Source organism: Bufo gargarizans, chromosome 5 (assembly GCF_014858855.1).
Source record: "Bufo gargarizans isolate SCDJY-AF-19 chromosome 5, ASM1485885v1, whole genome shotgun sequence".
NCBI lineage: Eukaryota > Metazoa > Chordata > Amphibia > Anura > Bufonidae > Bufo > Bufo gargarizans.
This window is the reverse complement of record NC_058084.1, coordinates 23,250,539-23,278,524: the sequence shown is the minus strand read 5'-3', so window position 1 is coordinate 23,278,524 and position 27,986 is coordinate 23,250,539. Positions and strand designations below refer to the sequence as shown.

Sequence of the window (27,986 nt, the reverse complement as noted above, 5' to 3'; positions counted from 1 at the left end):
TTCCTCAAGCTTTGCACGTGTGAGGACATGGAAAAAGTAAGTCTGGGAAGGCGGGATCACCCATACTGACATACATGCAGCCAGCCAGCCCTGTGATGTGACAGCCGTATAAAAGGGTAACCATCTTAGATTCTGCCATTCACCAGCGTACTTAGTGCAGGGAGAGACGTCTGCAGGCGCTAGGGACAGTGATAGAAAAAACATCATTGTGCTAAAAAAATAAAAATAAATTACAAGTGCAGGGAAAGATTATTCAAGGTGTAGGGAAAGGATAGGGAGGAATCATTCCACAGTATTTATGTAGAACAGGGTTCAGTAGGGGAGGTTACAGCCTGGGGAATAGGAACAATCCTATTACACCTTGCTGCACTGACTGGGGATCCAAATTGCCATTATACAGCTCTGTAATTCCAGCAAACCGCTCTTATTATTGGGGTGCAAGTGCTGTGTGATACCGGCATTAACAGGAGTTATTACAAGGAAATATTTTGACGTTTTGTTAGCCCTTGTGCGGTGCAGTTATATGTTCTAAGGCATTTTTGGCTGTTATTAGTGGGGAAAAAAGGGCTTATTAGCCGTGGTGTGGTGAAGTGCAAAAATGGCAGCCCTTTTTGTCATGTATTAGTGGCAAAAGTAAAATATCTTTGCTGCTCAGCGGTGCAGTTATCTGTTTTAAAGCCCTTTTTTGCGTGTATTAGTGGAAAAAGGAAAAATATATTTGCCGCTCAGCTGTGCAGTAAGATATTTTACAGCCCAGTTTGCTGTGTATTACTAGCGAAATACAACTATATTTGCCTTTCATTGTTGCCGTCGTGTCCTGACCAGCAACCCAGCGGTTCTTGAGTGGTTGACTCGATCCATGAATTGGTCTCCAGTGACATTAGACACCCACAGCCAAGAGTCAGTGGGTTTGTCAGACACAACCCTTAGTTGGCATGGCCCGGGGCTCTGTGCCCTTACCTGTCCTCAACCTTCCTCTGTACTAGAGGACTGTCACCAGCTACTGCCCAGCCAAGATGTGGAGGAGAAATCTGCCGCCTCCTCCGCTTGGCGAGCAAGTAGCGATGAGGAGAGTGGCATGGTTGCTGGTGTTAAGAGCGGTCAGGCTTCTGACCCAGAGACAGTTGAGGAGGACTTCAGTGACGTGCTGACACTACTTGATGATGATGATGATGATGTAGCTGATCGCACTTGGGAGCCAGGTGATAAAGGGGCTTTATCATCATCAGAAGAAGAGGGTGGCCTCTTGCCCGTGAGCCAGCAAGTCGCTAGCGTAGCCGGGAGTCAGCAGGGTGGCAGCAGTGGGAGGTCGGGAGCCAAACGCACCCGGGGTAGACCACCCACTTCGCAGGAGCTTACCTGCCCGGGAAGTAGTGGTGCAGGGGCTCAAGGAGGCAGCTGCGGTAGCAGTCAGTCAGTTGGGTGTTGGGGGGAAAATTACCTACTCGGCGGTGTGGCAGTTTTTTTTTCAGCCGCTGGAAGAGGCAAACATGGCCGTATGTAGAATCTGTGGGCAGAGGGTGAAGCATGGCCAGGGTGCCAATGTTGACACTATGGCTCTGCGTCAACATATGCAGCGTCGCCATAAAGTGACCTGGGAGAACCGTGGCTGCAATGTGGTAGTCCAGCCTGCTGCATCACCCACTGTCACGCACCCATTTTCAGGCAGTCAAGGCTCTACCACCTCAGCCAAAGATCTGTCCTTCCCATCATCTGCTGGTCTTGATGCTCCTGCTCCTCATCCTTCTCCTCGTCAGTCATTCCGTTAGCAATCAATCACCAAATCAATTGCCAAGAGACAACAGTATACGGCAGCGCCAACTTGTGAAGCTGTAACTAAGGTCAAGGACAATACGTGTTCTTTGCGGCCCACTGGGTGAATGTGGTTCCTGCACAGCCACACCAGCATCTTGGCCAGGGGACGACGCTTCCACCTCCACGTTGCCACACCGTTGGTCCAGCAACAATGTCCTCCTCTGCCTCCTCATCCTCCACCCTGTACTCAGCCTTCACTGGAGGGACAATGCACAGTGCCCCTCCAGCATACCACATGTGCAGGGCACGGCGGTGTCGCGCTGTTCTGCACCTGGATTGCCTGGGAGAACAGAATCACAGGGGAGGAACTGCTCCATGTCCTTCATTAAGAAATTTAATCCTGTCTTTCTCCGTGACAACTGAAAATCGGAACCATGGTGACCGACAACAGGAAGAACATGGTGTCAGCACTGCGTCAAGAAGGGCTGAGCCATGTGCCCTGCATGGCACACATGTTAACCTCCTCTGGATCGCATTCCGGAGGAGGCTGCCTCAGGCAGAGTCACGCATCAGCGCGTCATCTCGCGAGACGCAAGATTTCCTGTGACTGCGCACACACAGGCGGCGATCGCTCGCTGGCAGGCTGTAGATGGGATTTTTTTTTAACCCCTAACAGGTATATTAGACGCTGTTTTGATAACAGCGTCTAATATACCTGTTACCTGGTCCTCTGGTGGTCCCTTTTGTTTGGATCGACGACCAGAGGACACAGGTAGCTGTGTAATAAGTAGCACCAAGCACCACACTACACTACACCCCCCTGTCACTTATAAACCCCTTATTAACCCCTGATCACCCCATATAGACTCCCTGATCACCCCCCTGTCATTGATCATCCCCCTGTAAGGCTCCATTCAGATGTCCGTATGTGTTTTACGGATCCACGGATCCGCAAAACACATACGGACGTCTGAATGGAGCCTTACAGGGGGGTGATCAATGACAGGGGGGTGATCACCCCATATAGACTCCCTGATCACCCCGTGTCATTGATCACCCCCCTGTCATTGATCACCCCCCTGTAAGGCTCCATTCAGACGTCCGTATGTGTTTTACGGATCCACGGATCCATGGATCGGATCCGCAAAACACCTACGGACCTCTGAATGGAGCCTTAAAGGGGGGTGATCAATGATAGGGGGGTGATCACCCGATATACACTCCCTGATTACCCGCCTGTCATTGATCACCCCCCTGTAAGGCTCCATTCAGACATTTTTTTGGCAGTTGGCAGAAATGTTTTTTTTTTTTTCTTACTAAGTCTCATATTCCACTAACTTGTGTCAAAAAATAAAATCTCACATGGACGCACCATACCCCTCACGGAATCCAAATGCGTAATTTTTTTTAGACATTTATATTCCAGACTTCTTCTCACGCTTTAGGGCCCCTAAAATGGTAGGGCAGTATAAATACCCCACATGTGACCCCATTTCGGAAAGAAGACACCCCAAGGTATTCCGTGAGGGGCATATTGAGTCCATGAAAGATTGAAATTTTTGTCCCAAGTGAGCGGAAAGGGAGACTTTGTGAGAAAAAAAATATCAATTTCCGCTAACTTGTGCCAAAAAAAAAAAAAATTCTATGAACTTGCCATGCCCCTCATTGAATACCTTGGGGTGTCTTCTTTCCAAAATGGGGTCACATGTGGGGTATTTATACTGCCCTGGCATTTTAGGGGTTTAAGCTAGGGAGCTGAGGTGGTTAAATAGTGTTGATTGCGAATATTCTAATCATTAATTTTTATCACGAATATCGTCACTTTGAGAATTCGTGAAGATGTAGAATATAGTGCTATATATTCGTAATTGCCAATACTCTAGTTTTTTTTTTTCATCAGTAACCTCTCTTCTTGCTTTTGGGCCGATGAAAAGGTTGCAATATCGTTGTCAGAGGTTAGCAACATCCCTAGTAACCAATAGGAACGTTGCCGACCCCTTACTATATAAGAACCTCCCCAGCAGCCATTTTCTGCAGTTTTTTGCAGTTCTGAGAGAGAGAGCAGTGACATTGCTGTGCTCTGTGCTTTCATCTGGATCCTATTCCTTATCCAATTACATTCAATAGCTTATAAATATAAATTACATAAATTACAGATAGTCAGTGTAGGTTATATCCTGATATAGTGGAGCTGATTGGTTCCAGTGCAGGGTGTTAGTTAGTGTGATAGGGATTACTGTCCATACATACATGCTACAGACATAGTTCTGTGATTTCACAACAATACTGAGGGCACTAATCAGTAATATCTGCTCAGACCTGATAAAATGTGAAGTTGCATGAATTGCGCAAATATATGCGCATCATTAGTGCCTATTTGCGCAATCGCGAAAATAATGACTGGAGATCACAAATTCTAGAATTTGCTAATTTATTGTGAATATAATGCGAAAACTTCACGGAATATTGCAAAAACTAATATTGCCTATGCTGCTCATCACTAGTGTTCAATCTGGTTGTAAAGCGGTTCCTGAAGTCTTCCACCCATCTGCAAGACATCCTAAAAATGGCCAGAAAACTTTGCATGCACTTCAGCCACTCGTACACCGCAAAGCACACCCTCCTTGAGCTGCAGCGGCAGAACGGCATCCCCCAATATAGGCTGATATGAGATGTTTTCACCCATTGGAATTCCACCCTCCATATGTTGGACCGACTGTACGAACTGTTATTGCAATTTTTGCAATTCTCATCTTCTTTATGTGGTGCCAATTCAGTTAGAAGTATAAGTATATACGTATCATACTGCTTTCATAATGAGACCAGACACACCAGTTGGTTTCATTGAAGCATCTTCTTGTCCCCCTGAGCCAAAACAAGAGAAACTTTATTCAAGTTACATTAACTTAAATAGCAGACATGACATCACAAAAAGGGTGTTCCTTAAGAAGAGACTATTGGCTCCTCAAACTGATAGGAGTGGTTTCAGCAACTTCAACTCTAAGTTCATAGGTAGATTTGAACTGCAACCTAATCCCCCCTTCCCCCTCACCTATTGACCATAAGACAAAAGAATGCACACATGGCTCATACATCTGGTTTGCAAAAATGTGTACTACAGAATGTTTACATTATATATAGAGAGATATAAAAATCTAAAATGAATAAACAGGGCACTCAAGGATAACCGAGACCAAGTACTATAAGCAAATATTAGCTTTTATTACTACAGCGAAAAAAGTTGATAAAACAATGTAGCACAATATATCACAAATATAACAGATAAAACTATGTATCATAAGGATTGTAACATGGGTAAGCTGTAGACAGAGTAAATTGTATTTGATGACCAGCTGATAAATGTTCAACAATGCGACCTAATAGGCCTCTTAGTCCAATGGGAATGACTCCGAAAATAATGTCAATATTTCATTAACTGCAGTATTTCAAATAAATATGGCGACGTCACGCCAAAGCAATCTAGGTAGCGGCGTCCCGCTCCTGAATAGCTTGCAAAGAGAGATAATCCGTTACCTTTCCTTCGACCTGTTGTTCATCCGATGATATTACTTTGAGCCTTCAGGTGTTTTTACTCCCAGAATATGCCTTTAGTTGTTTTTAGCACTATTCCATCAGGATGTTGAGGTCGGCTCGTTTTTTCGGTTGCGGTCGGTTGGTTGGTAAATTCAATGTTTCAGTACAGCAATGGGGTGTAGCACCAATTGCTGTACTGAAACATTGAATTTACCAACCAACCGACCGCAACCGAAAAAACGAGCCGACCTCAACATCCTGATGGAATAGTGCTAAAAACAACTAAAGGCATATTCTGGGAGTAAAAACACCTGAAGGCTCAAAGTAATATCATCGGATGAACAACAGGTCGAAGGAAAGGTAACGGATTATCTCTCTTTGCAAGCTATTCAGGAGCGGGACGCCGCTACCTAGATTGCTTTGGCGTGACGTCGCCATATTTATTTGAAATACTGCAGTTAATGAAATATTGACATTATTTTCGGAGTCATTCCCATTGGACTAAGAGGCCTATTAGGTCGCATTGTTGAACATTTATCAGCTGGTCATCAAATACAATTTACTCTGTCTACAGCTTACCCATGTTACAATCCTTATGATACATAGTTTTATCTGTTATATTTGTGATATATTGTGCTACATTGTTTTATCAACTTTTTTCGCTGTAGTAATAAAAGCTAATATTTGCTTATAGTACTTGGTCTCGGTTATCCTTGAGTGCCCTGTTTATTCATTTTAAATTATTTACTGTATTGAGAGAGTGGTCTCAATTCACAGGAGCACCTGGTGTGGTTTCAGTGTCTTAGTGCGACATTCCTTAATTTATTGAGATATAAAAATCTATCTCTCACAGAACAGAGAAAGGCCCTCAATAATTTCCTGATGATCCAAGCGGACAGGAGTACTCCTCTATGTAACTTTGATGTCAGCCAGTGGCAGCTCATGCGTGACACCTGCCATTTCCTCAGGCCCTTTGAGGAGGCCACGTTATTTGACAGTCGCCAGGACCACAGGATGAACGACGTCATTCCACTGCTTCATGTCCTGGAACAGATGCTGGTAAATCTGTATGGTCAGGGGACTGGAGACGTGGCGCCTAGAAAGATGGAGGCAGAGTTTGAGACCTTTGTCTGTCAAGATCTCTGTTTACAGTTAGTGAACGGGAATATCATTTATCTCAAGGATATGCAAACACCAACCGATGAGGTGTTAACCCCCAGAAGTAGGTCATCGGCACGGACCAGTCTTATACACCAAACTGAAAGAGTATTCCAAGCACCTGTCTGACCACATAGCTGCCGAGAAGCAGACGGGTCTTGCCATTGAAGTGGGCTCAGAGCTGATCCTAAAAGCCCAATTTTCCTGTTTACCTGGACTCAAAGGAAAGGACAGAGATCCACTGGCTGTGCTCATACAGATTTCATCCAAGCCTCCACTCACCAAGGCAAGCACAGAGGACCGGATTGTGTGGACAGGTTGGTTCTGTGGGACGTACACAAAGGACGATCTATTGGAGGTGTTACCAAAGGCATTTAATTGCCTCCCACTCTTCCTGTATAATGGCTCTGAGGTACTTACGGCTATCGTAGGGACGTGGTTCCAAAAAAACTTTGACTGTTCTGTTCGCTCTGTATACGCGATTGTATCGGCGTTTGCAATCGCGCATACAGAGACAAGCGAACGCCAATTGTCGTGCGTTCCCGAAAGCTCATTTACTTCTTGGGGCGTCGGGCATTTTACAGCGCGATCGTACGCTCTGTAAAATGCCCAGGTGAGAACCATGCCAATAAGGAAGCATTGGTTTCTCCTTGTTGAGCGTTTTACGGCGTAGGAACGTGCTGTAAAATGCTCAGGTGCGAACCCAGCCTTAAGCCCATGGCCCCAGGTTTGGTATCCACCTCTTTTCCATTAAGTAAAGGTGCATGCCAGGTATGTCTCCTTTCACTCCTATTGTTTAACCCCTTAGTGACCACCAATACGCCTTTATACTTACGTAAACAAAGGTGGATTTAAGACAGATAGCTGGTGTTAATCAATGATTATATGTACCCAAAATGGTGCATTAAAAACTATGACTTGTCCGGCAAAAAATAAGGCCTCATAAAGGTATATTGATGAAAAAAAAAAAAAAAAAGTTATAGCTCTTGGAATGCAATTCTGAAAAAATGTGCGTAGTCACACATAAAACCATAGAACCCCTAGCCCACTATTTAGAGACAATTCCATTTGTAGAAGGGCATATCGGTGGGTAGTTATGAAGTCAAGGTCACTTTTATTTGCAGATGATGTCCTCTTATTTTTTTGTGACCCCCAGAGGGACATTTAAAAGACTTTACAATTAATTTCTAATTTTGAAATACCCTCAAGATATCGTATTAGCTCCGGAAAAAGTGAAATTCTGGAGCTAGGGAAAAAATTACCGCCTGGTTTCTGGGAAACTTCGGGTAAGTCCGCTTTCAGACGAGCTTATTGAAATCTGTCAGTATTCTGGATCAGGATCCTGATGATAGACAATCAGTTTTGTCATCAGGATTGCTTCAGGATTTTATAAGGATTTACATGTGTATTTCTTCCTTCCTTCATTATTTGTGAACTGCACAGACTTTAGTTTGGACACAAATCCGCACAAAACTCGGACATGCTGCGGATTTTAAATACTGACGAAAATTATAGGCCCATGTGAATAGCTCCATTCATTCACATTAGCAGCAGATTCTGGTACAGTAAATCCGGACTATATACTCATTGCAAATACACTCATTTGAAAACGACCTCTCTCTTTTCCAGTAAGATGTAATTTGGTTAAAATGATATCTTTCGAAAGACTGCTATACCAGCTGCAGACTATTCCATTATTAGTTCAATATGGGGAAGGAAATGAAAAATTATTAATGTACGCTGATGATATTTTATTATTTATGCACAACACTGGGGATGAGTTTAATAGAGTAATAGATATAATAGATAATGATTTTTTCTTTCTGGCTTAAACATTAATTGGGGGAAATCCCATATGATGTTATTAGGGAAGGGGCAATTACAGCAACACGAGAGTTTCAAATATTTAGGGATACAAATTTCTAGAAATATAGAAGAATATGAATAATTGAATGTACTCCCCTTAATAAAAGAACTTAGAACTAAAATACATATCTGGAAAAGATTACTGTTGTCAATTCAGGGTCGGGTGAATTTAATTTAAAAAAAAAAGATTTTTATCCCAAAAATACTGTATGTTTTACAAAATGCCCCAATGAGGTTGCCGAAGAAATTTTTTAGGTTATTAGATGGTTTAATGGGGGATTGTATTTGGAAAGGTGCCATTACTTTGTTAAATAGAGAAGTCCTTCAGCTCCCAGTAAGAGAGGGTGGATTAGCAGTTCCTAACTGTTTTTTTTGTATAATTATTTAATAACACAATATAGTCAGATAAAAGGAAGTTTAAATGGTTTAGTGAGAATGGAGAAATTAAAGAAAATGGGGTGGAGTGTGGAAATAAATCACTTAGAGGTTTTGGAGTCAGGAACATTGGGGAAAATATCACAGAAAATATAACATTGAATTCAATGGAATATATATGGATGGAAGTTAAAAAAATATTAGATATTAAAGGTTATTTGCAGTACACACCAATTTGGAAAAATATTAATTTAAAGGAAGTGCAAATGATTAGGTCTTACATAGACTGGGATAAAAAAAAGGGGCTGAGATATCTAGGTCAAGTATTTGAGGAAGATAATCTGAAGGATTTTCATACCTTGGTTAGGGAGTTTGGGATCCCCAAAAAGGATATCTATAAATATTTTCAGCTCAAAAATGCTATGAAGATACCGGTGAATTTTTAGATAAAAAGGAACATTCAGATAGAATAGATAAATTTACTAATGGAGGAGAAAAAAGAGGAACAACGGCAAAAAGATATGGGATTTTGATGGATGAAAAAAAATAACGGATTACAATACTTGCTAGAGGAAAATGGGAAAAAGAGCTCCCTTTTTTACGGAAGAAAAATGGAATTATGCTCTTCGAAGTTATACCATGGTGTCAGAAAGGGCCTCACATAAAATCTCTCTGTTTTTTATAGTTCACAGGCTACACCGATGTCCTTGGGCATTAAAGAAAATGGGGGTAAGAATTTCTGATAAGTGCCCAAAATGTAAGGGAGAGAAGGCGGATCTAATACATTATTTTTGTAGATGCCCTAAACTTTTTAAGTAATGGAAAGAGATCGCAGAAATTATATCAGTATATCTGGGTGTTAAAGTTATTGGAGACCAGTAGTTTGTATATAGTGATGTCCCGAAATATTCGCCGGCGAACAGTTTGGGCGAACATATGCGATGTTCGGTCCGCCCCCCATACATCATCATTGAGTAAACTTTGACCCTGTACCTCACAGTCAGCAGACACATTCCAGCCAATCAGCAGAAGACCCTACCAGACCCTCCCACCTCCTGGACAGCACCCATTTTAAATTCATTCGGAAGCTGCATTCTCAGTGAGAGGAGGGACAGTGCTGCTGATCTAATAGGGAAAGCGTTAGCTAGGGCAGTGTTCTGTGTCCACAGACTCATCTGCTGTAAGGACAGCATCCAGACAGCACCCCAAAAAGCCCTTTCTAGGGCTGGTACATCAGTCTGCTTTTATTTTTTTTATATATATATATATATATATATTTTGCAGTTGCCTGCCCGTGTCTGTGAGAGGCTGCAGGCTCAGTCACAGACAGTACTGTGTGCACACCATTCATACAGGGTGTCACAGATAATACCTTGCAGAAAAAAAGTCAATTTATATTATTTATCAGTGATATAATCTCAGTTGCAAGCCAGTGTGTGTCTGGCCCACAGACTGTACTGTGGCCATTGGCTAGGCCACCACTCATACCATTACATGGTGTCACTCTCAAATACCTTGCAGATAAAAAAAAAATGTATTATTTTTCTGTGATATAATCCAAGTTTAAAGCCAGTGTGTGTCTGGCCCACAGACTGCACTGTGGCCACTGGCTAGGCCATCACTCATACCTTACAGGGTGTCACTCACAAATACCTTGCAGATAAAAAAATTCAATGTATTATTTTTCTGTGATATAATCCCAGTTACAAGCCAGTGTGTGTCTGGCCCACAGACTGTACTGTGGCCACTGGCTAGGCCACCACTCATACCATTACAGGGTGTCACTTACAAATACCTTGCAGATAAAAAATAAATTCAATGTATTATTTTTCTGTGATATAATCCCAGTTGCAAGCCAGTGTGTGTCTGGCCCACAGACTGTACTGTGGCCACTGGCTAGGCCACCACTCATACCATTACAGGGTGTCACTCACAAATACCTTGCAGATAAAAAAATTCAATTTATTATTTTTCTGTGATATAATCCCAGTTGCAAGACAGTGTGTGTCAGGCCCACACAGACTGTACTGTGCCCACTGCCCACCACTTATATAGGGTGGCAGAGTCCCTTCAACGCATAGTACCACTTAGCTAAAAAAAAAATGACAGGGAGAGGCAGGCCACCCCGCAGAGGCCGTCGTGGTCATGGTGCTGTGATTTCCACTGCCCCTCGAATAATGCCCAGTGTTCAGAGGCCACGTACCCTGAACCCCAAAAATTCTGAGAAAATAGTTGACTGGCTTACACAGGACACCAAATCTTCAACAGCTTCCGCTAAGAACCTTGACGCACCATCCTCCTCCAGCTCAGCTTTGGTCACCTGCTCTCAAGTTACCACCTCCCGCCCGCCGCCACCACCACCACTACCATCACAGCCACCACAGCCGCTTCACTTGATCCATCAGAGGAGTTATTTACACATCAGTTGGATGAAATTAGTGATGCACAACCATTATTGCCAGAGGATGTAGATAACAGGGATATGTCTCAGTCAGGCAGCATTACACACATGAACGTACAGTGTGATGATGATGATGATGATGATGTTGTACCCGCTGCTGCTTCCTTTGCTGAGGTGTCAGATACAAGTGTAGTGGTTGATGATGATGATGTCCGTGGATGCCACGTGGGTGCCTGCTCGAAGAGAAGAAGAAGAGGGGGAAAGTTCAGAAGGGGAGACAGAGAGAAGGAGGAGACGAGTTGGAAACAGGGGGAGGTCGTCGCAAGGAGCTAGTGGCACAGTTAGACAGCATGTATCGGCACCCGGGGTCAGCCAGACAGCACGCCAGTCAACGCATGCTGTTGCCACCACCAGAATGCCGTCATTGCAAAGCTCAGCAGTGTGGCTTTATTTTTTTGTGTGTCTGCCTCTGATAACAGCAATGCCATTTGCAACCTGTGCTAAAAGTAACTGAGTCGTGGGAAGTCCAACACCCACCTAGGTACAACTGCTTTGCGAAGGCACATGATCTCACATCACAAACGCCAATGGGATCAACACATGAGTACAAGCAGCACACAAACTTAAAGCCACCATCCTCCTCCTGATCCAGCATCTTCAGCCACGTCAACCACTGCTGTCCTCCTTGCCCCCTCTCAACCACCCGCCACTCCGCCTCTCACCTTCAGCAGTTCCATCTCATCTGCCCACAGTCAGGTGTCTGTAAAGGAAATGTTTGAGAGTAAGAAGCCAATGTCACAGAGTCACCCCCTTGTCCGGCGTCTGACAGCTGGCTTGACAGAACTCTTAGCCAGCCAGCTTTTACCATACCAGCTGGTGGAGTCTGAGGCCTTCAAAAAATTTGTCGCTATTAGAACACCACATGGAAGGTACCCGGATGATTTTTTTTTTTTCAAAAAAGGCAATCCCAAACCTCTACTCAGTGATTGAAAAGGAAGTCATGGCATCTCTGGCATACAGTGTTGGGGTAAGGGTCCATCTGACCACTGATACCTGGTCTGCAAAGCACAGTCAGGGAAGATATATCACCTACACTGCGCATTGGGTCAACCTGCTGACGGCTGCCAAGCATGGAATGCATGGCTCTGCAGCGGAGTTGGTGACACCGCCACGACTTGCAGGCAGGCCTACTGACACCTCCTCTACTCCTCCTACTCCATCCTCTCCGATAACCTCCTTGGCCGAGTCCTCTTCTGCTGCGGCGTCTTGCTGCACATCAACTTAATCACCCCAGCTTCCCAGGGTCTATTCCACATCCCGGATACAACAGTGTCACGCTGTCTTGGGGTTGACTTACCTGAAAGCAGAGAGCCACACCTGACCAGCACTCCTGTCCGCCCTGAACGCATAGGTGGATCAGTGGCTGACCCCGCACCAACTGGAGAACCGCAAAGTGGTGTGTGACAATGGAAGCAATTTGTTGGCAACATTGAATCTGGGTAAGTTGTCACATGTGCTGTGCATGGCACATGTGTTGAATCTCATCGTACAACGCTTTGTGTCTAAGTACCCAGGCTTACAGGACATCCTCAAACAGGCCAGGAAGGTCTGTGGCCACTTCAGGCATTCCTACACAGCCATGGCACACTTTTCAGACATTCAGCGCCGAAACAACATGCCAGTGAGGCGCTTAATTTGCGACAGCCCAACACGTTGGAATTCAACACTCCTAATGTTTGACTGCCTGCTCCAACAAGAAAAAGCCATCAACGAGTATTTGTATAACCGGGGTGCTAGGACAGCCTCTGTGGAGCTGGTAATTTTTTTGCCACGTTACTGGACGCTCATGCGCAATGCCTGTAGGCTCATGCGTCCTTTTGAGGAGGTGAAAAACCTAGTCAGTCGCACCGAAGGCAGCATCAGCGACATCATCCCATTTGTTTTCTTCCTGGAGCATTCCCTGCGAAGAGTGCTGGATCAGGCCATAGATGAGCGTGAAGAGGAAGAGGAAGAGTTGTGGTCACCATCACCACCAGAAACAGCCTTGTCATCATCGCTTTCCGGACCTGCGGCAACGCTGCAAGAGGAGTATGAAGAAGAGGAGTCAAAGGAGGAATGTGGCTTTGAGGAGGAGGAAGACCAACCACAGCAGGCATCCCAGACGGCTCGTTGTTGTCACCTATCTGGGACCCGTGGTGTTGTACGTGACTGGGGGGAAGAACAGACCGTCAATGATATCAGTGAGGACAAGGAACAGGAAATGAGTAGCTCGGCATCCAACCTTGTGCAAATGGGGTCTTTAATGCTGTCATGTCTGTTGAGGGACCCTCGTATAAAAAGGATGAAGGAAAACGACCTGTACTGGGTGGCCACGCTACTATACCCCGGTATAAGCAGAAAGTGGCGGAAATGTTACCAAATTACTGAAAGCCAGAAAGGATGCAGCAGTTCAAAACCAAACTAAAAAATATGCTTTACACAGTTTATAAGGGGAATGTCACAGCACAACTGGAATCTAACTGGGAAGAGGTAAAAGTAATTGTCATGGCTGTAAGTGAGCAACAAGAGCCTACACAGTGAAAAGCAACTGACCGGACCCAAACTAGGGAGGATAAAGGGTGACCCCTGTCAGACCCTAAAAGCTCTCCCTAAATTGCTCAGCCTATGCGAACACCCCAATGGTGGATGATCGCATATCCTCGCACCTCGACTATACAACACCTGAACACTCTACAATAGTGAGGGGACACGACCACCGACTCCCTACACTAGATAAGGAGGGAGTCAGGGTCACCTGGGATCCAGCAAACAGAAAATCACAAATGAATGTACACTTAACTGAAGAAGCTGCGGCTGCAGTGAAAACAGATCCAAAATCAGCAGAAAATATCCGAAGTACTTGCTTCAGCAGAACACAGATCCAGTGAAAAGATATCGCATAGGTGAAGATACTCAAGCGAGAGATACAGCTCAAATGAAAAGTATAATCCGCACCTCTACAAAGGAAGAGGGGTGATTTAAAGGCAGCGAAATCAAACACAGGAGAGACAACTGGGAGGAAGGAAACCAAAAGTAAAGACCTCATCACAGGGGCGGAGAAACAGGGCAGAGGGAACTCCTCCAAGCTCTAGTAGTGACATCATCACAGGAGTGGAGAAACAGAGCTGTGAGAACGTCTCAAAGCTCTGGTAGTGACAGTACCCCCCCTCTACGGGTGGACTCCGGACACCCAGGACCCACCTTCTCAGGATGAGCCCTATGAAATGCCCTGATGAGGCGAGTGGCTTTAATGTCCGACACCGGAACCCACATCCTCTCCTCAGGACCATAACCCTTCCAATGAACGAGGTACTGAAGAGAACCGCGGACAATGCGTGAGTCCACAATTCTGGAAACCTCAAACTCCAGATTGCCATCAACCAAAATCGGAGGAGGAGGCAAAGAGGAGGGCACCGTGGGCTGGACATATGGTTTTAAAAGAGCCCTGTGAAATACATTATGTATCTTCCAAACCCGTGGAGGATCAAGATGGAAGGCAACAGGATTGACGACTGACAAGATTTTAGATCAAGAAAAATAAACTTGGGACCCAATTTCCAGGAGGGAACCTTCAGTTTAATATTTCTTGTAGACAACCACACCAGATCACCCACATTCAGGTCCGGACCAGGCATAAGTCTCTTATCAGCCACACGCTTATATTTCTCACTCATCTTTCTAAGATTACTCTGAATCTTTTGCCAAATGGTAGACAAAGACGAGGAAAATCTCTCCTCCTTAGGCCAAACCAGAGGGAGCCCCTCCCGAGAATGTCCCAAACTGCGGATTGAACCCATATGCACCAAAGAATGGTGACTTTGTAGAAGATTCCTAACGACGGTTGTTTAGAGCAAACTCAGCAAGAGGGAGAAATGAACACCAATCCTCCTGGTTCTCTGCCACAAAACAACGAAAATATGTCTCCAGATTCTGGTTGATGCGTTCAGTCTGACCATTCGACTGCGGGTGAAAAGCAGAAGAGAAGGACAGCCGAACCCCCAGGCGAGAACAGAAAGCCTTCCAGAATCTGGACACAAACTGCGTGCCTCTATCGGAAACAATATCCGAGGGAATGCCATGCAATTTAACAATATGGTCGACAAAAGCTTGCGCCAACGTTTTAGCACTGGGTAAACCAGGGAAGGGTTCGAAATGAGCCATCTTGCTAAAACGGTCGACCACCACCAGGATCACCGACTTCCCTGAGGAACGAGGAAGATCCGTGATAGTCCATGGAGAGGTGTGTCCAAGGACGGGAAGGTATGGGTAACGGGAGAAGGGGAACTGAAGGCCGTGAACGAGGGACCTTAGCGTGAGCGCACGTCTCACAAGCAGCCACAAAACCCTCCACCAACTTACGAAGAGCCGGCCACCAAAATCTCAGAGCAATGAGATCTACAGTGGCTTTACTCCCGGGGTGACCAGCAAGAACAGTATCATGATGCTCCTTGAAGAGTTTGTGACGTAACTCAGGAGGCACAAACAACTTCCCAGGAGGACAACGGGCAGCTACCTCAGTCTGGGCAGCCTGGACCTCGGCCTCCAAATCAGAATACAGAGCAGAAACAACCACCCCCTCCGCCAAAATGGGACCCGGGTCCTCAGAGTTTCCTCCTCCCGGAAAACAGCGAGAGAGAGCATCAGCCTTCACATTTTTGATCCCAGGACGGAATGTAACGACAAAATTGAATCTGGAGAAGAACAGAGACCATCTGGCCTGTCTCGGGTTCATACGCCTGGCCGACTCCAAGTACACCAGATTCTTCACGGTAAAAACGGTGATAGGGTGCCTGGCCCCCTCCAACCAATGGCGCCATTCCTCGAAAGCCAACTTGATGGCCAACAACTCCCTATCTCCCACATCATAGTTTTTCTCTGCCGGGGAGAGTTTTTTAGAGAAAAAGGCACAGGGTCGCCACTTGGCAGGAGAAGGGCCCTGGTACAAAACCGCACCCACACCCACCTCGGAAGCATCCACCTCAGCAATAAAAGGTAAGGAAACATCGGGATGCACCAAGACAGGAGCAGACGCAAAACTCTCTTTAATCTTAGAAAAAGCTGCAAGCGCCTCCTCCGACCAAGAGGAAAAATCCGCCCCCTTTTTTGTCATGTCAGTGAGGGGTTTGACAACAGAGGAATAATTCAAAATGAACATTCTGTAATAGTTTGCAAAACCCAGAAAGCGCATCAATGCCTTCTGATTCTCAGGAAGCTCCCACTCCAGCACAGCACGGACCTTCTCCGGATCCATGCGAAAACCAGAAGCAGAGAGGAGAAAACCCAGAAATTGAATCTCCGATACCATAAAAACACATTTCTCCAGCTTGGCGTACAATTTATTCTCCCGCAGAATCCGCAGAACCTGAAAAAGATGATCCTGATGGGTCTGAACATCAGGGGAAAAAATCTAAATATTATCAAGATACACCAATACAAATTGCCCCATTAAATGGTAGAAAATACTGTTAACAAAATGCTGAAAGACGGCCGGAGCATTCATCAGGCCGAAAGGCATAACGAGATTCTCAAAATGTCCATTAGGGGTATTAAAGGCCGTTTTCCATTCATCCCCCTCTCTGACCCTGACCAGGTTGTACGCGCCTCTCAAATCCAATTTGGAAAAAACCTTGGCCCCAACAATTTGGTTGAAGAGGTCCGGGATCAGAGGAAGGGGATAGGGATCGCGAATTGTGATACGGTTCAGCTCCCTAAAATCTAGGCAAGGTCTCAGAGAGCCGTCTTTCTTTTTAACAAAAAAAAAAACAGCAATAACAAGTGACTTTGAGGGACGAATATGCCCCTTATCGAGACTCTCAGAGATATAAGTTCGCATTGCGATTCTTTCCGGTTGTGAGAGATTGTAGAGGCGTGCATTTGGCAGCTTAATCTACACAGTCCCTTTAGAGATCCTCGGGATATAATTCATAATACTATGTTGGTCTGTGGGACCAAATAATCCCTTTAGGGATCTCTTTTTAACAGTTAAAAAGCTTTACTTTATTGTTTATAATATTTACTCACAAGACATAAACAAAAATTAGAGAAAATATAAAGAAAAGTTCTTTTAAAAATCTCAGTTGTGAGGAGTTAGGAAAAAAAGCAATAACTAAGCCTGGTTGCCTAGTTTTGCAACCTTTTCAGGCAATATCTTGCTAGATACAGTTGGCAGCTTGGCGCCGGGAATGAGGTTAATGGGACAGTCAAACTCCCGGTGAGGAGGTAGCTCCTGAACAACGCTCTCGGAAAACACATCCGAGAAATCAGAGAGAAATGGTGGCACAGTTTTAGTAGACACCTATGCAAAAATCGCTGTGAGACAATTCTCTCTACAAAACTCACTCCACTCATTTATTTGCCTTCCTTGCCAATCAATAGTAGGTTTATGTCTAGTGAGCCAGAGTAACCCCAAAACTAGAGGAGAAGGCAATCCGTTAAGGACAAAACAAGATATATCCTCCACATGAGTGTCACCTACCGCTAACCGGATATTCTGAACAATGCCCTTCAGGGATCTCTGTGAGAGTGGAGCAGAGTCAATAGCAAAAACAGGTATATCCTTTTCTAATGTACAAACTTGAAAACCATGCATGGCTACAAATTGAGTATCAATAAGATTGACGGCCGCTCCACTATCGACAAAAATCTCACAAGAAATGACTTTGCTCCCGAGCGCTACCCTGGCAGAAAGGAGAAAACGGGAACTGCAGGTCAGAGGAAAAGCATCAATTCCTACATCAACTTTGCCCAAAGTAGCAGATGAAGCAGAGTTTGATGATTTACCTTTTGAGGTTTTTCTCTTATTATAACTCTCTGTACAGTTTAAGAATTTCCTAGACGGACAAACATTTCCCAAATGACCTTTGCCCCCACAACAAAAAAAAAACATTCTCTGAGGACTAAATCCTCCTCTATCAGGGGCAAGTCGGCCTAGCTGCATGGGCTCCTCCACAGAGGGAACCGAGAGAAGATGAGACCCCCTGCACAGTGAATGAGTCCGCACCACTGCCCCTAGACTGAAAATGACTGGACAGAGAGGTCTCGTTTCTTTCTCTTAGACACCTGTCAAGGCGTACCGCCAATGACATGGCAGACTCTAAGGACGTTGGTCTCTCATGGAAAGCAAACGCATCTTTCAATCTCTCTGAGAGACCATGAGAGAACTGACTCCGGAGTGCAGCATCATTCCAACCTGAATCAGCTGCCCATCTCCAAAATTCAGAACAATAAAGCTCCGCAGACAGTTTGTTCTGGCATAAAAAAAACTTAAGTTAGATTCGGCCAGAGGAACACGATCCGGGTCATCATATATCTGCCCCAGGGCCACAAAAAATCTTTCCACGGATCGAAGGGAGGGTTCCCCCGATGGCAACGAAAAAGCCCAAGTCTGAGCACTACCCCTGAGCAGGGAGATGACAATCCTCACTCTCTGTTCCTCATTACCAGAGGAATGGGGACACAAGCAAAAATGGAGTTTGCATGCCTCTCTGAAACAAACAAAATTCTCACTGCCCCCGGAGAACGTTTCCGGAAGTGAGACCTTTGGCTCGCAACAGACTCCATGGGCCGGAGCAGAGCCCAATGCTTGAAGCTGAGTCATAGATTGACGGAGATCCGCTACCTCCAAAGAAAGACCCTGCATGCGGTCAACCAGGTCAGAAAGCGGATCCATGTCAAAAAAGGACGGTTTGGCGGATTATAATGTCACGGCTGTAAGTGAGCAACAAGAGCCTACACAGTGAAAAGCAACTGACCGGACCCAAACTAGGGAGGATAAAGGGTGACCCCTGTCAGACCCTAAAAGCTCTCCCTAAATTGCTCAGCCTATGCGAACACCCCAATGATGGAGGATCACATATCCTCGCACCTCGACTATACAACACCTGAACACTCTACAATAGTGAGGGGACACGACCACCGGCTCCCTACACTAGATACGGAGGGAGTCAGGGTCACCTGGGATCCAGCAAACAGAAAATCACAAATGAATGTACACTTAACTGAAGGAGCTGCAGCTGCAGTGAAAACAGATCCAAAGTCAGCAGACAATATCCGAAGTACTTGCTTCAGCAGAACACAGATCCAGTGAAAAGATATCACACAGGTGAAGATACTCAAGCGAGAGATACAGCTCAAATGAAAAGTATAATCCGCACCTCTACAAAGGAGGAGGGGTGATTTAAAGGCAACAAAATCAAACACAGGAGTGACAGCTGGGAGGAAGGAAACAGAAAGTATAGACCTCATCACAGGGGCGGAGAAACAGGGCCATTAGAATGTCTCAAAGCTCTGGTAGTGACAGTAATCCTCCTCCTACCATGACCACGGCGGCAAGGACAGGACGCTTTACAGATGTGTTGTTGATGGAGGACATGCAGAGCTTTTTCAGTCCTACACATCGCCACAGCCCTTCGGGATCCAGCCTTAGAGAACGACTCGACCGACAGGTAGCAGACTACCTCGCCTTAACTGCAGATATCGACACTCTGAGGATCGATGAACCCCTTGACTACTGAGTGTGCAGGCTTGACCTGTGGCCTGAACTATCCCAGTTTGCGATAGAACTTCTGGCCTGCTCCGCTTCAAGTGTCCTGTCAGAAAGGACCTTCAGTGCAGGAGGAGGCATTGTCACTTACAAAAGAAGTCGCCTCGGTCAAAAAAAGTGTTGATTACCTCACCTTCATTAAGATGAATGAGGCATGGATCCAAAAGGGACTGACAGTAGAGGATACGTTTAACTAACAAAAGGCCTTATGACATGCCTTGGCCTCAAAATGGTCCCCACGCTGCTGTATTTAATGTCTGCGTACCGGATGACTTTCGTGAATTCTCCGCCACCAACTAGGGTTCAAGCCGCAATGTTTTAGTCACCTTTCTGCCTTGAAAACATACATTTTTCCGGCCGCTGCTACAACAGCGGCTGCAACAATAACATTATTTTTCAGGCTTGTGTACATGCCAAATTTCTCTGGCCTCTGGTGCTGCACTGTGGCTGCAAATGCAAAACAAAAAAAAAGTCACATACAAGTGTCAATTCCCCTTCATAATCGCTACCTTCTTGTGGTGAAGGGGCTTGCTTATCACAATGAAGCGATCGTCACCTTTATGAGTGTGTTGGCAATGTTGCCACATCCCAGATGATAAGGTCGTTGCTTAATTATGATCAGACCAAAAGCGATCGGCTGGATAATTTTTCATAGAAAAAACAACATTTTTATTTTTTTTTTTTGTTGTATGGGTTTTTAATACATAAAATAAAAAAATCATAATAAAGTCTATTAATAGTCGGGTGTGACAGTAAATTGCACGGCGCAGACGCAGTGACCGTGGATTCAAACAAAGGGGAGGGAGCCAGCGTTTTTTTTAACCATCTCCTCATTCAAAAAATCAATTCAATTCACCTTTCGGGGACCCTTGGTGTTGTACGTGGCTGGTGGAGGAAGAAACCTTCAATGACATCAACGGGACACGGCTAGCTTGGTATCCAACCTTGTGCAAATGGGGAGTTTGCGGTTGGGCAAATGGACTGTTTGCGGTTGTTTGCGGTGCACTAAAAGGGGAGTTTGGTCTGTCACTGTGAAGCGGGCGTAACCCTTACACTACCTGATCGATACAACTTCATACCTGATCGTATACACACACTGGATGTTTTAAACCACATTGTTCAAAATATTTTAGGAATGTTAGGTGATTTATGCCCTTTATGGATTAAAATCCAACTCTGCGTCAACTATGTAATTTTCCATGGGAGTTTTGCCATGGATCCCCCTCTGGCATGCCACAGTCCAGGTGTTAGTCCCCTTGAAACAACTTTTCCATCACTATTCTGGCCAGAAAGAGTCCCTGTGGGTTTTAAAATTCGCCTGACCATTGAAGTCTATGGCGGTTCGCCCGTTCGCAAACATTTGCAAAAATTTGCGTTCGCCGTTCGTGAACAGAAAATTTTATGTTCGCGACATCTCTATTTGTATATTAGGGGCTACAGAACATCTTAAATTAAATAAAGAGATACGATTGGTTTGGGCCAAAGTACTATTTCAAGCCAGACTTCTCATACTTTGGAAGTGGGTAAATGGAGATTCCCCCACAGTGGGACAGTGGCAAGAAGCAGTTACTAATTTGATTAAATTGTAATGGGTGTCCGAGAGCTATAGTGAGAGAGTAGGAAAAACTGATAAAATATGGAAAAAATTGTTGCACTAGGGCCGGATGTTTTTTTTCTCTCTCTCTCTCTCTCTCTCTCTCTCTCTCTTGTGGAGGGTGGGTACTTGGGGTAAAATGTTATTATATTGTTGATTTATGTAATATGGATTTTTGGATGGTCTGATTTTGTATATGTTTCTTATATAGCAGATACAAAATAACAGAAAAACATCCTCTCCCTACACTAGTAACAGCAGAGTGACGTGCAGCCATACATTACTCCAGCTTATATAGAGGCTGGGTCACATCCTGCTCTGGCCAATCACAGCCATGCCATTAGTAGGCATGGCTGTGATGGCTTCTAAGGTCAGACAGTTAAACGCTTGTTGATTGGCTGCCTTTCAAAAAGCACTAAGAAATCACTGAACCCGAACCCGAACTTTTGCTGAAATGTTTGGGTCCGGGGTCCAAAAATCCAAAAGTTTGGTACGAACCCTAACTTTACAGTTCGGGTTCGCTCAACCCTACTCATAGTCCATCTTAGTTATAATACAGTCATTATTCTCCAGGGCATGTCTAATTTAATATTTTTCTGCAACACTTGGACAGCTGTGTGAGATGTGTCGTTGGCTGCGTGAGATGTGTCGTTAACTGTGTCCGTGTAATACAATAGATTTCAGGACTCTAAGGTTTAAAGTACTGTATAATGCTGCACAGCATGTTTTACTTTGAGCTCAACAGTTGGGCAGCACAGGGTCCCCAACAAATTTACTAACATTTACGCCAGGAAACAGGCGCTATAGTAGTGTTCATGCCAGGCTCACGGACTGCCGTAGATGCTCGCAAGATCCGGACCTCATCAAAAATTAGCAGAATCGTATGGAAGAATAGGGGGAAATCTAAGACCGGAGTAAAAAAAAAAAAAAGAGTCTTAGTAAATGACCCCCGTATGTCTTACCACTAGTGTTTTCCCCCCTAAACAGAAGGTGTTGACAAAAAAAACTTCAAGAACTGCAGTATGCTAAGTTTTTGGAAAAAAAACTAACAAAAAACACCACCTAATGAATAAAAATGGCAGGTGCAAAACAAACGCTTGTGTGGCCTGTGCTTCATATTTCCCATTGACCTTCAGCAAACATCTTGATGTGACAAAACGTGAATGAAAACAAGTATTAAAAAAGTCTCTAAAAAAAGTTAGATGTCAACGAGCCCTTAGTGAATGGCATGCGCTGTGGTAACCCTGATCACCTGCAGGGAGGAACTTTGAATGGGCTGAAGCGCTAAACCTGTAATGCGGCCACTTACCTTGTAGGATGAGTGGTGGTTTATTCCATATGACAGTCACTTTCTGAGACGGTGTAACCATTTAATCACTGGGATAATATAAGCTGAGCTGTATTCTAGCTGCATAGAGCCATTTAGTTCACTTGTAATACTTGACTAATGGTGGAAAATAGGGAAATCATCTGTAAACTGCAATCGTCATAACTGAGATACATTAGATAACACATGTCCTTTCCTGTTATCAGGGAACAACCGTGATCCCCTTCCTCACCTCCGTCCTGATGGACCCATCTCAGTGGGAGACTCCAGAAGAGTTTAACCCCGGGCATTTCTTGACTGAAGACGGGGAGTTCCGCACCAGGGCTGCCTTCTTGGTTTTCTCAGCAGGTAAGAACTGAAGACACTAAGATGTAACTGCACAAAAAGAGAAGATGAACAGAGTCATACAGATATCATTAAGGAATGTACTAGCTTCCTAAGGAGTCACTTGCTACAGTGAAAAAACCCAGTGCAGCCAAATATGAATTTGCTGATCTTGCATTCATTTCCGGACAGTATTTCCCATCCTTTTTTTTAACCTTTCCGACTAGCTAGATGAATATAATCCATATTGCACTCTTCATTGGTTTAGAAAGTAGAGGTGAGCAAATCAATTCTAAATTAATTTCTGAAGTCCCCAAAACTTCAGTTTTGAACTAACCCAATGTTTTTGGAATTCATCCCACACAAATCAATCAATATGGCATCCACCATTTTACATATTAGAATACAGGGAGAATAAGAAGATGAAGAAGGAGAATCACATGACCCTGTCCTGGCAGTGCAGCCAGCCAGTCGCAAGGGCAACACGTGAGGTGCACGGTGGACCAATGAGGGGCCAAATAATAACACATCAGTTTACTCACGGTTAGCAGATAGCCTCCCTGGGCCGGCAGCACAGTGTTGAGGTGGACAGCACGAAATCCTCCGGGGCACGCTCTGTGGTAGGAAGCATCAGCCAAGATGGTGGTTGAGGTGCCCTTGATGTTAGGGGTGCTTAGGGTGCTTGTTGCGGCTGAGTCCCTTGATGTTTTTTTGTCATGACGCCAGTACAGTTAATGGTGGTACAACCAATAGTGGTAATAATGAGGTAGACAGTGGTAAGATAGAACTCACAACTATTACTTTAGATGTTTTTGTTTGCAGCAGTACAAAAATGCAGTTTCTTGATGTTACAGAGTTAATTCTGCAAATCCACTGTTTCTAGGCTTTTCAGGTTTTTAGTTTGGAGCAGTGGGCTAGGTGTACCTGGTTCCTTTTGATGTGTGGGATCCTATTCCTTGTCTTTCCCTACAAGCTGAATATTTAGACAGGAAAACTCAACTGTCTCTCAGAAGTTTGGTGTGGCTGCCAGAAGCTATAAACCTCCATCGTGCAAAGGTGTCTGTGGCCCTCAATAATGGCTCTTATCACTGATGATTCCTTAGGAAAGCTTGTTTCTTTTCCAGGGAGGCAAACTCTTCTCCTACTGGTCAGGGATGCAAGTCTATAGTGCGGCCACAGAAGGAAAACGCTCTTCTGCGCCTAACATGTTGGTATCACCTAATAGCGAAGTCGGCTCCACTCACTAATCTGTGTAATGGAGTCTTCACTCTACATTTTATCCCACTAATCTGATCTGAACTCCTCAGATCTGCTCTCTTCTCTGACTATATCTTTACTCCACTATCATCATCCTCTCCCTCCTGGTCTCAACTAAACTAACTAGGCCTGAAGTAGGTATATGTATAAGACCTGAACTATATCCCTATCTAGTGGCAGGATGTATAAATTACACCTAATCTGCCTGGTAACAGGGATTTTGCAGATACACACAGATACACACAAAATCATACATTACAACCTAATACTGTAGACAGGGTCAAAAGTGCTTTTAAGCAGTCCCCGCACACACATAGTGGGACGCTGCATACCCCCATGGTAAAATGTAAGTCGCCCTCGACATTGGTATTGTCTGAAGCTGTGGATCTCTAAGCCGTGTCCTGAAATACACCAAATACACACCTCCAAATATGCACATGTGAATATAGACATTGCAATGTATTATCATGACTCTTCAATAACCTCCTGTGAATAAAGGGTTATGCATAAAAATACATTCTAGGCAAATATATAAAATATATCACATACATTTTCTCTTTATGGTGGATGTCTTACGGCCAAAATGGTTATTAGAGAATGATCTCACATTAGGGAAGTAAAGTCCATACCTAAAATGGGGTATAAAACATGTGTAAAAACATTTTGAAGTGCAAAAATTTGGTTGTAGAACGGTTAAGCACAGAAAAGTCTTTCTGGGTATTTCACTTTAAACGTTGCGTTAATAAAGTCCCTTGATAACCTGAAAATTGGTTAAACATGGTAAAACACACAATTATAGTGCAACATTCTTGAAGTTGACTTGCATAAAGCTGGAAAGGGTTATAAAAGTATCTCCAAAAGCCTTGCTGTTCATCAGTCCAGGGTAAGACAAATTGTCTATAAATGGAGAAGATTCAGCACTGCTGCTACTCTCCCTAGGAGTGGCCGTCCTGTAAAGATGACTTTAAGAGCACAGCGCAGACTGCTCAATGAGGGGAAGAAGAATCCTAGAGTGTCAGCTAAAGACTTACAAAAGTCTCTGGCATATGGTAACATCCCTGTTAGCGAATCTACGATACGTAAAACACTAAACAAGAATGGATTTCATGGGAGGATACCACAGAGGAAGCCACTACTGTCCAAAAAAAACATTGCTGCACGTGTACAGTTTGCACAAGATCACCTGGATGTTCCACAGCAGTACTGGCAAAATATTCTGTGGACAGATGAAACCAAAGTTGAGTTGTTTGGAAGAAACACACAACACTATGTGTGTAGAAAAAGAGGCACAGCACACCAACCTCAAAACCTCATCCCAACTGTCAAGTATGGTGGTGGGGGCATTATGGTTTGGGGCTGCTTTGCTGCGTCAGGGCCTGGACGGATTGCTATCATCGACGGAAAAATGAATTCCCAAGTTTATCAAGACATTTTGCAGGAGAACTTAAGGCCATCTGTCCACCAGCTGAAGCTCAACAGAAGATGGATGTTGCAACAGGACAACGACTTAAAGCATAGAAGTAAATCAACAACAAAATGGCTTAAGCAGAAGAAAATATGCCTTCAGAGTCCGGACCTCAACCCGATTGAGATGCTGTGGCCTGACCTCAAGAAAGCGATTCACAGCAGACATCCCAAGAATATTGCTGATCTGAAACAGTTCTGTAAAGAGGAATGGTGAAGAATTACTCCTGACCGTTGTGCACGTCTGATCTGCAACTACAGGAAACGTTTGGTGGAAGTTATTGCTGCCAAAGGAGGTTCAACCAGTTATTAAATCCAAGGGTTCACATACCTTTTCCACCTGCACTGTGAATGTTTACATGGTGTGTTCAATAAAAACATGGTAACATTTAATTCTTTGTGTGTTATTAGGTTAAGCAAACTGTGATTGTCTATTGTTGTGACTTAGATGAAGATCAGATCACATTTTATGACCAATTTGTTGCAACTGTATATACCTGAGCATGTTTCTTCACCCACCTACTGAAGAAAGCACCAGCAGCCGCAGAACATGGAGCAGAACCTGAACCAGCAGGTGGTGGCTTACTTGGAGTGCACCATGTCACCCCAAATCCAAGATCCCCTTGACTACTGGCAGCCAAACTTGATTTGTGGATAAAATTGAGAGTTTGCCCTGGACAAGCTTTCCTGCCCGGCCAGTAGTGTGGCATCAGAGCAGGTATTTAGTGTGGCACGGTGTATAGTTACCTGAAAGAGAACTCTCCTTTTAACACAAAATATTAAGAGCTTACCCTTTATAAAGATGAATCAGGCTTGGATCAGCCAGGATTTCCACACGCCAGTGCCTGATGCATCAAACTAGATCATTCTGGCAGTGAGTCCTGACTGCACTGTGCTGCCACACCAGAACATTGTGAAATATGGCTCTTTACTTCTAGCCACGTGCTTCAGCCACTATTCTGATGCTGCCACTGGCCTGTTGTCACACACCATGTTCTTCTACTGCCACCATCTTGTGCTGTTATTGCCACTGCATTTACCTTCCACCTCATCACTCTGTGACTGGGCCCCTATGTTGACTCCTCATGCTGTTGCCACAGTCACCAGTCTGTTCTGGGGCCGCTCTTGTCACAGTTTGGCCTTTTTGACATCACAATTTATTTTACCCTTCTTCTCATTTGTCAGAAGAACCTAAAAATGAAAAACACAACAGATCCTGTCTTTGGAGCATCCAAAAGGCCTCAATCACACCGTCAGTATTTTGCATTACGATTTGCTTATGATTTAGAAGCCAAAAGCAGGAGTGGGTCCAAAACACAGAAGACATGTAAATAGTTCCTTCATATGTCATCACTGTTTTGGACCCACTCCTGTTTTTGCCTTACAAATACTGATCAATTACTAACCTTGTGAAGGATGATGCTCAAAAGACAGGATCCTGTTTTATTTTGAGTTGTTCTTCTGATGGATCAGAAGAAGGGAAAAATAAACAGTGACATCAACACAAACTTCCTGCTGACACTCTCCCCACTCTGACAGCACTACTTGTATCAGTCGCTAACAAAATAGGTTATCTATCAATAAATGTGAAAGCAGCAGATGGTGTAAAATGAGACCACTCTTTCACTCTGTAGTAGAATCTTGGGCCACTGCACGGTCAAATTCATTATACCTGACGCTAACATTAACCTGTAAGGCTGAGTTCACACCATTTATTTGGTAGGTTAATTCCAGCCGTTACTGAATGGTGAGACAAAATTAGGAGCCAATCCTAGTATCAGATAAGATCTGCACCTGTTCTGTGTTTTTTACTTATAACTGACCAAATAAGTGAAGTGTAAACTGAGCCTAATAGTGATGCACACTATTCTAACAAAAGTAATTCAAAAGCATATGTTTGCACTGCCACAACATGACTTAAAGAGTATCTAAACTTTTAATGTCTTGTTAAAATGTCCCTAATGCCCTAATAATACTTTTTATAATATACTTGATTAATGCATTTTTAATTTGTAATAGAGTCTCCCCAAAGCACACCTTTCCCTGTCCGCTTAAAGGATTTGTACAAGTAATTTATTTTATTTTTTGTTCTTTGTATGTTTCTAAATAATCAACTGTAAAGGCTTTACCATGCACTTACTGCATCTTCAGTGGTTGATTTCTCAGATTTCACATGACCTGTGATGTCAGCTTCTCTCCCTGCTCTGATAATGTTTCGTGCACAAGCCTAAAAGAGCAGATGTGTGTCTGTGCAGGAGACGTCAGTGTGCTGGCCATGCCCTCCTGCACTGCCATTCTTCAGGAAAAACTTTAACCCCTTCAGTAGCACAAACTCAGAGCTGAAGTCTTT

General features: G+C 44.2%; 1 protein-coding gene across 2 annotated transcripts in view; it reads left to right on the top strand.

The window, feature by feature from the left end:
• LOC122939698 (cytochrome P450 2C29-like) overlaps window positions 1-27,986 on the top strand; it is a 228,690-nt gene that overhangs the window by 186,412 nt on the left and 14,292 nt on the right. For both annotated transcript variants that reach the window (XM_044295870.1, XM_044295871.1), the window contains exon 9: window positions 22,798-22,939. In XM_044295870.1, coding sequence (XP_044151805.1) covers window positions 22,798-22,939 — 142 coding nt within the window. The remainder of the gene's footprint in view (window positions 1-22,797; window positions 22,940-27,986) is intronic.